The sequence below is a fragment of the Ascaphus truei genome (assembly GCF_040206685.1).
Source record: "Ascaphus truei isolate aAscTru1 chromosome 20 unlocalized genomic scaffold, aAscTru1.hap1 SUPER_20_unloc_3, whole genome shotgun sequence".
Taxonomy (NCBI): Eukaryota; Metazoa; Chordata; class Amphibia; order Anura; family Ascaphidae; genus Ascaphus; species Ascaphus truei.
In genome coordinates, this window is record NW_027453859.1 from 13,157 (window position 1) to 28,477 (window position 15,321).

Below are 15,321 nucleotides of genomic sequence, written 5' to 3' on the forward strand. Positions count from 1 at the left end.
TCCTGATGGGAGGACTGAGGGGGGAAATATGTATAAACACAGTGTGACTCACATACACACAGTGTAATACACACAGTGTAACTCACATACACACGGTGTAATACACACAGTGTAACATCCTGATGGGAGGACTGAGGGGGGAAATATGTATAACACAGTGTGACTCACATACACACATTGTAATACACACAGTGTAACTCACATGCACACGGTGTAATACACACAGTGTAACTCACATACACACGGTGTAATACACACAGTGAAACATCCTGATGGGAGGACTAAGAGGGGAAATATGTATAAACACAGTGTAACTCATACATACATTGTAATACACACAGTGTAACTCACATGCACACGGTGTAATACACACAGTGTGACTCACATACACACAGTGTAATACACACAGTGTGGCTCACATACACACGGTGTAATACACACAGTGTGACTCACATACACACAGTGTAATACACACAGTGTAACATCCTGATGGGAGGACTGAGGGGGGAAATATGTATAAACACAGTGTAACTCACATACACACAGTGTAATACACACAGTGTAACTCACATACACACAGTGTAATACACACAGTGTAACATCCTGATGGGAGGACTAAGAGGGGAAATATGTATAAACACAGTGTAACTCATACACACATTGTAATACACACAGTGTAACTCACATGCACACGGTGTAATACACACAGTGTGACTCACATACACACAGTGTAATACACACAGTGTGGCTCACATACACACGGTGTAATACACACAGTGTGACTCACATACACACAGTGTAATACACACAGTGTAACATCCTGATGGGAGGACTGAGGGGGGAAATATGTATAAACACAGTGTAACTCACATACACACAGTGTAATACACACAGTGTAACTCACATACACACAGTGTAATACACACAGTGTAACTCACATACACACAGTGTAATACACACAGTGTAACTCACATACACACGGTGTAATACACACAGTGTAACTCACATACACACGGTGTAATACACACAGTGTAACATCCTGATGGGAGGACTAAGAGGGGAAATATGTATAAACACAGTGTAACTCATACACACATTGTAATACACACAGTGTAACTCACATGCACACGGTGTAATACACACAGTGTGACTCACATACACACAGTGTAATACACACAGTGTGGCTCACATACACACGGTGTAATACACACAGTGTGACTCACATACACACAGTGTAATACACACAGTGTAACATCCTGATGGGAGGACTGAGGGGGGAAATATGTATAAACACAGTGTAACTCACATACACACAGTGTAATACACACAGTGTAACTCACATACACACAGTGTAATACACACAGTGTAACTCACATACACACAGTGTAATACACACAGTGTAACTCACATACACACGGTGTAATACACACAGTGTAACATCCTGATGGGAGGACTGAGGGGGGAAATATGTATAAAAACAGTGTAACTCACATACATACAGTGTAATACACACAGTGTAACTCACATACACACAGTGTAATACACACAGTGTAACTCACATACACACGGTGTAATACACACAGTGTAACATCCTGATGGGAGGACTGAGGGGGGAAATATGTATAACACAGTGTAACTCACATACACACAGTGTAATACACACAGTGTAACTCACACACACGGTGTAATACACACAGTGTAACATCCTGATGGGAGGACTGAGGGGGGAAATATGTATAAACACAGTGTGACTCACATACACACGGTGTAATACACACAGTCTAACTCATACACACGGTGTAATACACACAGTGTAACTCACATACACACAGTGTAATACACACAGTGTAACTCATACACACGGTGTAATACACACAGTGTAACTCATACACACGGTGTAATACACACAGTGTAACTCACATACACACGGTGTAATACACACAGTGTAACATCCTGATGGGAGGACTGAGGGGGAAAATATGTATAAACACAGTGTAACTCATACACACGGTGTAATACACACAGTGTAACTCACATACACACAGTGTAATACACACAGTGTAACTCATACACACAGTGTAATAAACACAGTGTAACATCCTGATGGGAGGACTGAGGGGGGAAATATGTATAACACAGTGTAACTCACATACACACAGTGTAATACACACTGTGTGACTCACATACACACGGTGTAATACACACAGTGTAACATCCTGATGGGAGGACTGAGGGGGGAAATATGTATAAACACAGTGTGACTCACATACACACGGTGTAATACACACAGTGTAACTCATACACACGGTGTAATACACACAGTGTAACTCACATACACACAGTGTAATACACACAGTGTAACTCATACACACGGTGTAATACACACAGTGTAACTCATACACACAGTGTAACTCATACACACGGTGTAATACACACAGTGTAACTCACATACACACGGTGTAATACACACAGTGTAACATCCTGATGGGAGGACTAAGGGGGGAAATATGTATAAACACAGTGTGACTCACATACACACGGTGTAATACACACAGTGTAACTCACATACACACGGTGTAATACACACAGTGTGACTCACATACAAACAGTGTAATACACACAGTGTAACATCCTGATGGGAGGCCTAAGGGGGGGAAATATGTATAATCACAGTGTGACTCACATACACCCAGTGTAATACTCACAGTGTAACTCATACACACGATGTAATACACACAGTGTAACTCATACACACTGTGTAATACATACAGTGTAACTCACATACACACGGTGTAATACACACAGTGTAACATCCTGATGGGAGGACTAAGGGGGGGAAATATGTATAAACACAGTGTGACTCACATACACACGGTGTAATAAACACAGTGTGACTCACATACACACAGTGTAATACACACAATGTAACTCACATACACACGGTGTAATACACACAGTGTAACATCCTGATGGGAGGACTAAGGGGGGGAAATATGTATAAACACAGTGTGACTCACATACACACGGTGTAATAAACACAGTGTGACTCACATACACACAGTGTAATACACACAATGTAACTCACATACACACGGTGTAATACACACAGTGTAACATCCTGATGGGAGGACTAAGGGGGGGAAATATGTATAAAAACAGTGTGACTCACATACACACGGTGTAATACACACAGTGTAACTCACATACACACAGTGTAATACACACAGTGTGACTCACATACACACAGTGTAATACACACAGTGTAACTCACATACACACGGTGTAATACACACAGTGTAACATCCTGATGGGAGGACTGAGGGGGAATTATGTATAAACACAGTGTGACTCACATACACACGGTGTAATACACAGTGTAACTCACATACACACAGTGTAACACACACAGTGTAACATCCTGATGGGAGGACTGAGGGGGGAAATATGTATAAACACAGTGTGACTCACATACACACAGTGTAATACACACAGTGTAACTCATATACACAGTGTAACATCCTGATGGGAGGACTGAGGGGGAAATATGTATAAACACAGTGTGACTCACATACACACTGTGTAATACACACAGTGTAACTCACATACACACAGTGTAATACACACAGTGTAACATCCTGATGGGAGGACTGAGGGGGGAAATATGTATAACACAGTGTAACTCACATACACACGGTGTAACACACACAGTGTAACATCCTGATGGGAGGACTGTCATGGGAGAGGGTGTTTGGCCCGGTATTAAAGGGGTTACACCCCATTTGGCCACCCCCTGCTCTCACTTGGGAAGCAAGGGGTTAACTGGACTGCGGTCCAGTAATGTGTTTTTACCCTGCTTCAGAATCCAAATCTATATTCCCCTGTAAAAATGTATTGTCTCATCCCAGTGTTTGCACCAACACATACACTGGGGTTGATGCGGGAGGGAAGGGGTTAATGTTAATTCAGTGATTATAGCCCTTTGTTCCCTTTTCCCGCCTTTTCAGGCTCCATTTTGCAGCCTTCCATAGGTCGCCATTGCAGCTCCATTGATTCCAATGGAAGATCTGGCAGTTTTGGACCTGTTTCCAGCGGAGACCAGCAGGGGACGTCCGAGAGGAGGAGCGGCGGTTTCCCATTGTAAGTCAATGGGGCCATTGACTTCAATGGGGATTCCGACGCCGACCTCCAGGAACAGGTTGGCTGCCATCCAAACTGCAGACCGCAAAAGCGGATACCTTGTCTTTTAAGAGAGCTTTATCACTGAGTTCAAGTTCACTGAAAATTGGCGTGGGAATCTTAGGTTCTAGGGCACCTAGGAATAAAATTCTTTTTGCCCCTAGCTCCGAGGCCTCCCCACACTCGACCACCACGGGTCCGAGATTCCAGGACCCTTGTAAAGGGTCGAGCTCAGTAAGAGGGTCGCACCATTGACTTCAATGGCGGAGCGGAGGTCCCACTGAATCTAATAGCGGCACTCGCCCATACATTGCCTATAGCGGCGCGGCCATTGATTCCAATGGGAGAAAGCCGCGTGGCGTGAAAACGGCCAAGTCCGAAACTGTAAAAAGTGTAAGTCCATATCTCCGGTTCTGGGAGGACCAGAGGGCTGGCATTTGGGTCACATGTAGCCAAGGTTCCGGCATGAATGCATGGCCATTCCCAGCCCTCTACGCACAACCAGGCGGAGTGTGGGCAAAGGTAAAGATTGGTGAGTTTCCCCATAGCCGTCAATGGCGGCGTTTCCCCATTGAAAGGCTATGGCGGAGAAGTCCCATAGACGTCAATGGCGGAGTTGCCCCATTGAAAGTCTATGGCGGCGGAACCCATTGACTTCAATGGCGGAGTTGCTCCATTGAACGCCTATGGCGGCGGAGCCCGTTGATTTCAATGGGGAAAGAGTGAAAAGCAGAGATAACGTTTTAAAGGTAAGAATCCTGTATTAAAAAAGTGTTTTAACCTGCATTGGTGTATCTCCGGTTCTGGGGGTTGCAGGGAGCTGAAACTTGGCCACTATGTAGAACCCCCTCCGGCATGAGGGATTGGCAAGTATCAGCCCACTGGGCCCAACAGAACCGATTATTTTGATGTGTGTAGATATTAAACTATGAATTGTATTTTGGGTTTGGTATGAAAATTCAGAGCCCATCTGCTATGTCAATGTTCCGGATGGCTGACAAATGGCCGAACAAAAACTCCTGATCAAAGGCTCCCCCACCCTGCTTATGTATGCAAGCACAACAGAAGGCAGGACATGGGGACTTGAGATTAAGTGTGGTAATTCACACCTTGGACAAAGGGCATCCTGGGCCAAGCTAGACTTGAAGACACCAGGCTAGTGAGAGGGGGACTGAGAAAATAAGCCCCCTGTTTACAATATTACCCACCCAGTGGGCAGGTATTATGGTGCCCCTCAAGTGAGGTGGCATGGAGAGATTGGGTGCAGGTAATTGTTCTCCAATGGCCTGCACTCAATAATAAGGTATAGCCTGGAGATTGCATATAAACCAGTGTCCAGCATATACTCAGTTGTTAGTCGTGTTGTTCGTGTTTCAAGTTACCAACTATTTCATGCTGATGAAATGCTAATCCTGTTTCCTGATTACTTCATCATCCCCATTCCAACCCTAAGTAAGTGTCTATATTTTGCCTGTTATTTGTATATCTTGTGTGTTCACCTTATTTAAGGAATAAACTATAATTTATCATATCTAAGTCGTGTTCAATTCAACCCAGAGATATTTTTTGTGTGTATATTATAACCTTGTCATAAGTTACTGAGACAAGGACTAAGGGGGGGGTTGGGGGGGGGAGGGGTGTCACGGTCGCCTAGACCTCCTGCTTAGCCATAGTTCTTCTTTGTCCACTGGGTGTGCTGCTGTCTTCTGTTTCCTCTGGGTTCCTCTGTCTGCCGGTCTGTCTTCTTGTTGCTCCTGTCTCTGTCCTTTATAGCTTCTGCTTCCTGGTTGGTTCAATTGCCTTTGTTTCAAGTCAGACTCCTATTGCACATGCCTCTGTCTCTGATCCTGATCTGTTCCTGTACCCGCCTGTATTTGATTCCGTTCTTAGTAAAGGCCCTTGCTGGTAATTTGGCTTGTCCCTGTTTGTTCCTTGCTCCCCGTTCTCAGTCCCTGCTCCCGGACCTGTCCTGCCCCGCCTGTCCTGTTCCAGTCTCCTCGTTGCCGACCTCTGCTTGTTACCTGACTTCGCTACCTGCCGCCTGCCTCTGATCTCCGCTTGTGACCCCTACTACGCTCCTGCTGTTCCGGCCACCGAGATCCTACCCGCCACAGGTTGTAATACACACAGTAACTCACATAAACACGGTGTAATACACACAGTGTAACTCACATACACAGTGTAATACACACAGTAACTTACATAAACACGGTGTAATACACACAGTGTAACTCACATACACACGGTGTAATACACACAGTGTAACTCACATACACACGGTGTAATACACACAGTGTAACATCCTGATGGGAGGACTGGGGTTACACACACGTAGACCACCTTGCCCACACGCTGTACCTCTCGCGCATACACACACACAATTCTTCTCTTGCTCGTGCACACACGTGGTTCCTCTCGTTCACATACACATGGCTTCTCTCGTGCACACGCACAGCTCATCTCGTGCACACACAGTTTTTCTCTAGCACGCACGGCTCCTTTCATGAACACACACACACACACGGTTCTGCTCATGTACACTCGCGATTCCTCTCATGCACACACACGACTCCTCTTGTGCACAGTTCTTCTCGTGCACATACGTCGCTCCTCTCGTGCACACGTGCGATTCCTCTTCTCGTGCACACGCACGTGTCTCCTCTTGTCCACAGTTCCTCTGATGCACACACACGGCTCCTATTGTCCACAGTTCCTCTCATGCACACACGGCGTCTCTCGTGCACAGTTCCTCTCATGCACACACATGGCGCCTCTCGTACACAGTTCTTCTCGTGCACACACGTGGCTCCTCTCGTGCACAGTTCCTCTCGTGCACACACGCGGCGTCTCTCGTAAACAGTTCCTCTCATGCACACACACGGCTCCTCTCATGCAGTTCCTCTCATGCACACACGCGGCGCCGCTCGTGCACAGTTCCTCTCATGCACAGTTCCTCTCATGCACACTCACGGCGCCTCTCGTGCACAGTTCCTCTCATGCCCACACGCGGTGTCTCTCGTGCACAGTTCCTCTCATGCACACACGCGGCGCCTCTCGTGCACAGTTCCTCTCATGCCCACACGCGGTGTCTCTCGTGCACAGTTCCTCTCATGCCCACACGCGGTGTCTCTCGTGCACAGTTCCTCTCATGCACACACGCGGCTCCTCTCGTGCACAGTTCCTCTCATGCCCACACGCGGTGTCTCTCGTGCACAGTTCCTCTCATGCACACACACGGCTCCTCTCGTGCACAGTTCCTCTCATGCACACACGCGGTGTCTCTCGTGCACAGTTCCTCTCATGCACACACGCGGCGCCTCTCGTGCACAGTTCCTCTCATGCCCACACGCGGTGTCTCTCGTGCACAGTTCCTCTCATGCACACACGCGGCGCCTCTCGTGCACAGTTCCTCTCATGCCCACACGCGGTGTCTCTCGTGCACAGTTCCTCTCATGCCCACACGCGGTGTCTCTCGTGCACAGTTCCTCTCATGCACACACACGGCTCCTCTCGTGCACAGTTCCTCTCATGCACACACGCGGTGTCTCTCGTGCACAGTTCCTCTCATGCCCACACACGGTGTCTCTCGTGCAGTTCCTCTCATGCCCACACGCGGTGTCTCTCGTGCACAGTTCCTCTCATGCACACACGCGGCGCCTCTCGTGCACAGTTCCTCTCATGCCCACACGCGGTGTCTCTCGTGCACAGTTCCTCTCATGCCCACACGCGGTGTCTCTCGTGCACAGTTCCTCTCATGCACACACACGGCTCCTCTCGTGCACAGTTCCTCTCATGCACACACGCGGCGCCTCTCGTGCACAGTTCCTCTCATGCCCACACGCGGTGTCTCTCGTGCAGTTCCTCTCATGCACACACGCGGCGCCTCTCGTGCACAGTTCCTCTCATGCCCACACGCGGTGTCTCTCGTGCACAGTTCCACTCATGCACACACGCGGCTCCTCTCGTGCACAGTTCCTCTTATGCACACACGCGGCGCCTCTCGTGCACAGTTCCTCTCATGCCCACACGCGGTGTCTCTCGTGCACAGTTCCTCTCATGCCCACACACGGTGTCTCTCGTGCACAGTTCCTCTCATGCCCACACACGGTGTCTCTCGTGCACAGTTCCTCTTATGCCCACACACGGTGTCTCTCGTGCACAGTTCCTCTCATGCACACACGCGGTGTCTCTCGTGCACAGTTCCTCTCATGCCCACACGCGGCGCCTCTCGTGCACAGTTCCTCTCATGCCCACACGCGGTGTCTCTCGTGCACAGTTCCTCTCATGCCCACACGCGGTGTCTCTCGTGCACAGTTCCTCTCATGCCCACACGCGGCGCCTCTCGTGCACAGTTCCTCTCATGCACACACGCGGCGCCTCTCGTGCACGCGGCGCCTCTCACCTCTGCAGGCAGCGCGCTCCTGTGCGTCGAAAGTTATAGGTGCTGCCGCGGTATCCCTGGTAATCCTGGTGAGAGCTAAACGGATTGTGCACAATGTCCTGTGACAGAGAGAGAGATGCAACTAATCCAATACATCCCCTATACAGCTCACATCCATCTCCCTGCATGTCACCCCCTCTCCCTGCATGTCACCCCCTCTCCCTGCATGTCACCCCCTCTCCCTGCATGTCACTCCCTCTCCCTGCATGTCACCCCCTCTCCCTGCATGTCACCCCCTCTCCCTGCATGTCACTCCCTCTCCCTGCATGTCACCCCCCTCTCCCTGCATGTCACCCCCTCTCCCTGCATGTCACTCCCTCTCCCTGCATGACACCCCCTCTCCCTGCATGTCACCCCCCTCTCCCTGCATGTCACTCCCTCTCCCTGCATGTCACCCCCTCTCCCTGCATGTCACCCCCTCTCCCTGCATGTCACTCCCTCTCCCTGCATGTCACCCCCTCTCCCTGCATGTCACCCCCTCTCCCTGCATGTCACTCCCTCTCCCTGCATGTCACCCCCTCTCCCTGCATGTCACCCCCTCTCCCTGCATGTCACTCCCTCTCCCTGCATGACACCCCCTCTCCCTGCATGTCACTCCCTCTCCCTGCATGTCACCCCCTCTCCCTGCATGTCACCCCCTCTCCCTGCATGTCACCCCCTCTCCCTGCATGTCACTCCCTCTCCCTGCATGTCACCCCCTCTCCCTGCATGTCACTCCCTCTCCCTGCATGTCACCCCCTCTCCCTGCATGTCACCCCCTCTCCCTGCATGTCACTCCCTCTCCCTGCATGTCACTCCCTCTCCCTGCATGTCACTCCCTCTCCCTGCATGTCATTATCTCTCCCTGCATGTAATTCCCTCTCCCTGCATGTCATTCCCTCTCCCTGCATGTCATTCCCTCTCCCTGCATGTCACCCCCTCTCCCTGCATGTCACTCCCTCTCCCTGCATGTCACTCTCTCCCTGCATGTAATTCCCTCTCCCTGCATGTCACTCCCTCTCCCTGCATGTCACTATCTCTCCCTGCATGTAATTCCCTCTCTGCATGTCACTCCCTCTCCCTGCATGTCATCCCCTCTCCCTGCCTCTCCCTCCCTCATTCCCTCTCCCTCCCTCATTCCCTCTCCCTGCCTCTCCCTGCCTCTCTCCCTCTCCCTGCCTCTCTCCCTCTCCCTTCCACATTCCCTCTCCCTTCCTAATTCCCTCTCCCTGCCTCTCCCTCCCTCTCACTCTCTCCCTTCCACATTCCCTCTCCCATCCTGATTCCCTCTCCCTGCCTCACTCCCTCATTCCCTCTCCCTGCCTCTCAATCCCTCATTTCCTCTCCCTGCCTCTCTCTCTCCCTTCCTCATTCCCTCTCCCTGCCTCATTCCCTCTCCCTGCCTCATTCCCTCTCCCTCCCTCATTCCCTCTCCCTGCCTCTCCCTCCCACATCCCCTCTCCCTGCCTCTCCCTCCCACATTCCCTCCTTGCCTCTCACTCCCTCTCCCTCACTCATTTCCTCTCCCTTCCACATTCCCTCTCCCTGCCTGTCCCTGCCTCTCACTCCCTCATCCCCTCTCCCTGCCTCTCGCTCCCTCATTCCCTCTCCCTGCCTCTCACTCCCTCATTTCCTCTCCCTGCCTCACTCCCTCACTCCCTCCCCCTGCCTCTCCAACATTCCCTCCCCCTCCCTCATTCCCTCTCCCTGCCTCTCACTCCCTCCCTCAATTCCTCTCCCTGCTTAACTCCCTCTCTTTCCCTCTCCCTCTCTAATTTCCTCTCCCTGCCTCTCTCATTCCCTCTCCCTGCCTCTCACTCCCTCTTCCTGACTCTCACTCCCTCTCCCTGAGTCTCACTCCCTCTCCCTGACTCATTCCCTCTCTCTGTCTTAGGCAGGTCTGCAGCCCTGCCTTTCACCATTATCACCCAGCATAGCACTCCCACTGCAGCAAGGGATTCTGGGAAATTATTTATTATTATTTATAAAATATTTTACCAGGGAGTAATACATTGAGATGACATGCAAATGAACACACCGTGTCACCTTTTGCCTGAAAACCCACTGTTACATGGAGCCCATATAAGCTGATGCTCGCTAAGACATGCGAGTGTGCTCACAAGGGATCTTTTTATTTGCTATATGCCATACGGTGGAGGTTTCCTGTTGCCTTTTTCACCCACCATAACTTAAACCTTGACGGTAAACCCTACAGCCTTGAAAATGCAAAGCCAGCAGTACAACCAAATTCACACGGATGATACCCATTAAGGGTGAAACATGTCTGTGAGTGGTTACTCTGGCTTTGCATCTGATTCCCATGCTGTGCTTTTAAATCTGTGTTAACAGCGAGCATTAGCTTATATGGGCTCCGTGTAACAAAGGTTTTTCAGACAAAAGGTGACACATTGTGTGCTCATTTGCATGTCATTTCCCAGAATCCATTGCTGCATTGGAAACACTGTATGCTTGGGTGATAATGGTGAAAGGCAGGGCTGTAGACCTGCCTAAGACATGCGAGTGTGCTCACAAGTGATCTTTTTATTTGCTATATGCAATACGGTGGAGGTTTCTTGTTGCCTTTTTCACCCATCATAATGTAAAACGTGACGAGATATATGTATATATATATATGCAAATACAACGGTATATATATAGATGCAGAGGTATCAGTACCGTGCTATCCGAGTTTTAATAATCAAAAATGAATAGATGATACCGTTCTGTGGCTAACGAAATGCTTTTATTTGTGCGAGCTTTCGAGATACACTGATCTCTTCTTCCGGCGATGTTACAATGAATAAAGCTAAAAAGGGGTTTATACTTAAAAACAGTGCATCCTGGGATGTGATCTGTGATGGAAGCAATCCCTCCCCCGTGCAGTTATATGGCTAGAGGTGACAGATCACATCCCAGGATGCACTGTTTTTAAGTATAAACCCCTTTTTAGCTTCATTCATTGTAACATCGCCGGAAGAAGAGATCAGTGTATCTCGAAAGCTCGCAAGAATAAAAGCATTTCGTTACCCACAGAATGGTATCGTCTATTCATTTTATATATATATATATATATATATATATATATATATATATATATATATGTGTGTGTATATATGTATGTATATACAGTTAGGTCCGTAAATAATTGGACACTGACACAATTTTCATAATTTTGGCTCTGTACGCCACCACAATGGATTTGAAATGAAACAACCGAGATGCAATAGAAGTGCAAACTTTCAGCTTTAATTCAAAGGGTTGAACAAAAATATTGAATGAAACGTTTAGGAATTGCAACCATTTTCATACACAGTCCCCTTATTTCAGGGGCTCAAATGTAATTGGACAAATTAATACAATCATAAATAAAATGTTCATTTTTAATACTTTGTCGGGAATCCTTTCCAGGCAATGACTGCTAGAAGTCTGGAACGCATGGACATCACCAAACGCTGGGTTTCCTCCTTTGTGATGTTTTGCCAGGCCTTTACTTCAGCTGTCTTCAGTTGTTGTTTGTTCGTGGGTCTTTCTGCTTTAAGTTTTGTCTTCAGCAAGTGAAATTGTATTGTATGTCTTTATTTATAGAGCGCTTCACAGTAGTAACACACATGGTAATCAAATAAATAACATGCATGCTCGATCGGGTTGAGATCAGGTGATTGACTCGGCCATTGCAGAATATTCCACTTCTTTGCCTTAAAAACCTCCTGGGTTGATTTCGCAGTATATTTTGGGTCATTGTCCAATCAACTTTGCTGAATTTGGCTGAATCTGAGCAGACAATATATCCCTATACACTTCAGAATTCATCCGGCTGCTTCTGTCTTCTGTCACATCACATTTCCTTTCCCATTGTCTGATTTTTGCTGCACTTATTGTATTTTTAAAATTCCCTGTACTGTATTCTTTGTGAAGCGCTGAGTACACATCTGGCGCTATATAAATACAGACATAGAATACAATACATCATCAATAAACACTAGTGACGCTGTGCCATTGTAAGCCATGCATGCCCATGCCATCACCCTGCCTCCACCGTGTTTTACAGATGATGTGGTATGCTTTGGATCATGAGCCGTTCAAAGCCTTCTCCATACTTATTTCTTCCCATCAATTTGGTACAGGTTGATCTTAATTTCATCTGTCCAAAGAATGCTGTTCCAGAACTGGCCTGGCATTTTTAGATATTGTTTGGCAAAGTCTAATCTGGCCTTTCTATTCTTGAGGTTTATGAATGGTTTGCACCTTGTGGTGAACACACTGTATTTGCTCTCGTGAAGTCGTCCCTTTATGGTAGACTTGGATAATGATATGCCTACCTCCTGGAGAGTGTTCTTCACTTGGCTTGATGTTGTGAAGGTGTTTTTCTTTACCATGGAAAGGATCCTACTATCATCCACCACTGTTGTCTTCCGTGGACGTCCGGGCCTTTTTGTGTTGCAGAGCTCACCAGTGCGTTCTTGTTTTCTCAGAATGTACCAAACTGTTGATTTGGACACTCCTAATGTTCCTGCTATCTCTCTGATGGATTTTCTTTTTTTTTGCAGCTTAAGGATGCCCTGTTTCACTTGCATTGAGAGCTCCTTTGACCGCATGTTGTGGGTTCACAGCAACAGCTTCCAAATGTGAATGCCACACCTGGAATGAACTCCAGACCTTTTACCTGCTTAATTGATGATGAAATAACGAAGGAATAGCCCACACTTGTCCATGACACAGCTTTTGAGACAGTTGTCCAATTACTTTTGGTCCCTTGAAAAAGAAGGGGCTACATATTAAAGAGATGCAATTCCTAAACCCTTTCTCCAATTTGGATGTGAATACCCTCAAATTAAAGCTGATAGACGGCACTTTAAGCCCATATTCATTATTTAACTGTAGCTTGAATTTATTTTGGTACACAGCCGAAATAACAAAACTTGTATCAGTGTCCATTTATTTCCGGACCTAACTGTAGGTTATGTATATGTATATGAGAGGTTACCTGGGTAAGAGTTTAAATATATATATATATATATATATATATATATATATATGAGAAGTTACCTGGGTAAGAGCCCTGTGCAGCCTCTGTCTCTCCTTGCGGCTCCGCTGCATCATGCTCTGGGTCTTCCTCCTCTGTGGGGGGCGTCTCAGGATCCCGCCCCTCCCTGCAAGGGAACTGCAAAAGATCTTTATATCTGCTCGCTGAGGCGTGCGCGATATATATATACCACGGGGCTTCTCAGGATCCCGCCCCTCCCTGCAATGGAACTGCAAAAGGTCTTTATATCTGCTCGCTGAGGAGTGATATATATATACCACGGGGCGTCTCAGGATCCCGCCCCTCCCTGCAATGGAACTGCAAAAGATCTTTATATCTGCTCGCTGGGGCGCGATATATATATACCACGGGGCTTCTCAGGATCCCGCCCCTCCCTGCAAGGGAACTGCAAAAGGTCTTTATATCTGCTCGCTGGGGCGTGATATATATATACCACGGGGCGTCTCAGGATCCCGCCCCTCCCTGCAAGGGAACTGCAAAAGATCTTTATATCTGCTCGCTGGGGCGCGATATATATATACCACGGGGCTTCTCAGGATCCCGCCCCTCCCTGCAAGGGAACTGCAAAAGGTCTTTATATCTGCTCGCTGGGGAGTGATATATATATACCACGGGGCGTCTCAGGATCCCGCCCCTCCCTGCAATGGAACTGCAAAAGATCTTTATATCTGCTCGCTGGGGCGCGATATATATATACCACGGGGCTTCTCAGGATCCCGCCCCTCCCTGCAAGGGAACTGCAAAAGGTCTTTATATCTGCTCGCTGGGGCGTGATATATATATACCACGGGGCGTCTCAGGATCCCGCCCCTCCCTGCAAGGGAACTGCAAAAGATCTTTATATCTGCTCGCTGGGGCGCGATATATATATACCACGGGGCTTCTCAGGATCCCGCCCCTCCCTGCAAGGGAACTGCAAAAGATCTTTATATCTGCTCGCTGGGGCGTGATATATATATACCACGGGGCGTCTCAGGATCCCGCTCCCTCCGTGCAAGGGAACTGCAAAAGGTCTTTATATCTGCTCGCTGGGGCGCGATATATATATACCACGGGGCGTCACAGGATCCCGCCCCTCCCTGCAAGGGAACTGCAAAAGGTCTTTATATCTGCTCGCTGGGGCGCGATATATATATATACCACGGGGCGTCTCCGGATCCCGCCCCTCCCTGCAAGGGAGCTGCAAAAGGTCTTTATATCTGCTCGCTGGGGCGTGCGCGATATATATATACCACGGGGCGTCTCAGGATCCCGCCCCTCCCTGCAAGGGAACTGCAAAAGGTCTTTATATCTGCTCGCTGGGGCGTGATATATATATACCACGGGGCGTCTCAGGATCCCGCCCCTCCCTGCAAGGGAACTGCAAAAGGTCTTATTATATGCTCGCTGGGGCGTGCGCGATATATATATACCACGGGGCGTCTCAGGATCCCGCCCCTCCCTGCAAGGGAACTGCAAAAGGTCTTTATATCTGCTCGCTGGGGCGTGCGCGATATATATATATACCACGGGGCGTCTCAGGATCCCGCCCCTCCCTGCAAGGGAACTGCAAAAGGTCTTTATATCTGCTCGCTGGGGCGTGATATATATATACCACGGGGCGTCTCAGGATCCCGCCCCTCCCTGCAAGGGAACTGCAAAAGATCTTTATATCTGCTCGCTGGGGCGTGATATATATATA

At 48.4% G+C, this 15,321-nt stretch overlaps 1 protein-coding gene across 11 annotated transcripts in view; it reads right to left on the reverse strand.

Moving 5' to 3' along the window:
* The window catches only part of PHF1 (PHD finger protein 1), a 65,186-nt gene that overhangs the window by 5,017 nt on the left and 44,848 nt on the right, over positions 1-15,321 (reverse strand). For 8 of the 11 annotated variants that reach the window (XM_075580915.1, XM_075580910.1, XM_075580922.1 and 5 more), the window contains 2 exons: positions 13,643-13,757; positions 8,579-8,676 (listed from right to left, as the gene is read on the reverse strand). In XM_075580915.1, coding sequence (XP_075437030.1) covers positions 8,579-8,676; positions 13,643-13,757 — 213 coding nt within the window. The other 3 variants (XR_012790600.1, XR_012790601.1, XM_075580920.1) reach the window with 2 other exon arrangements.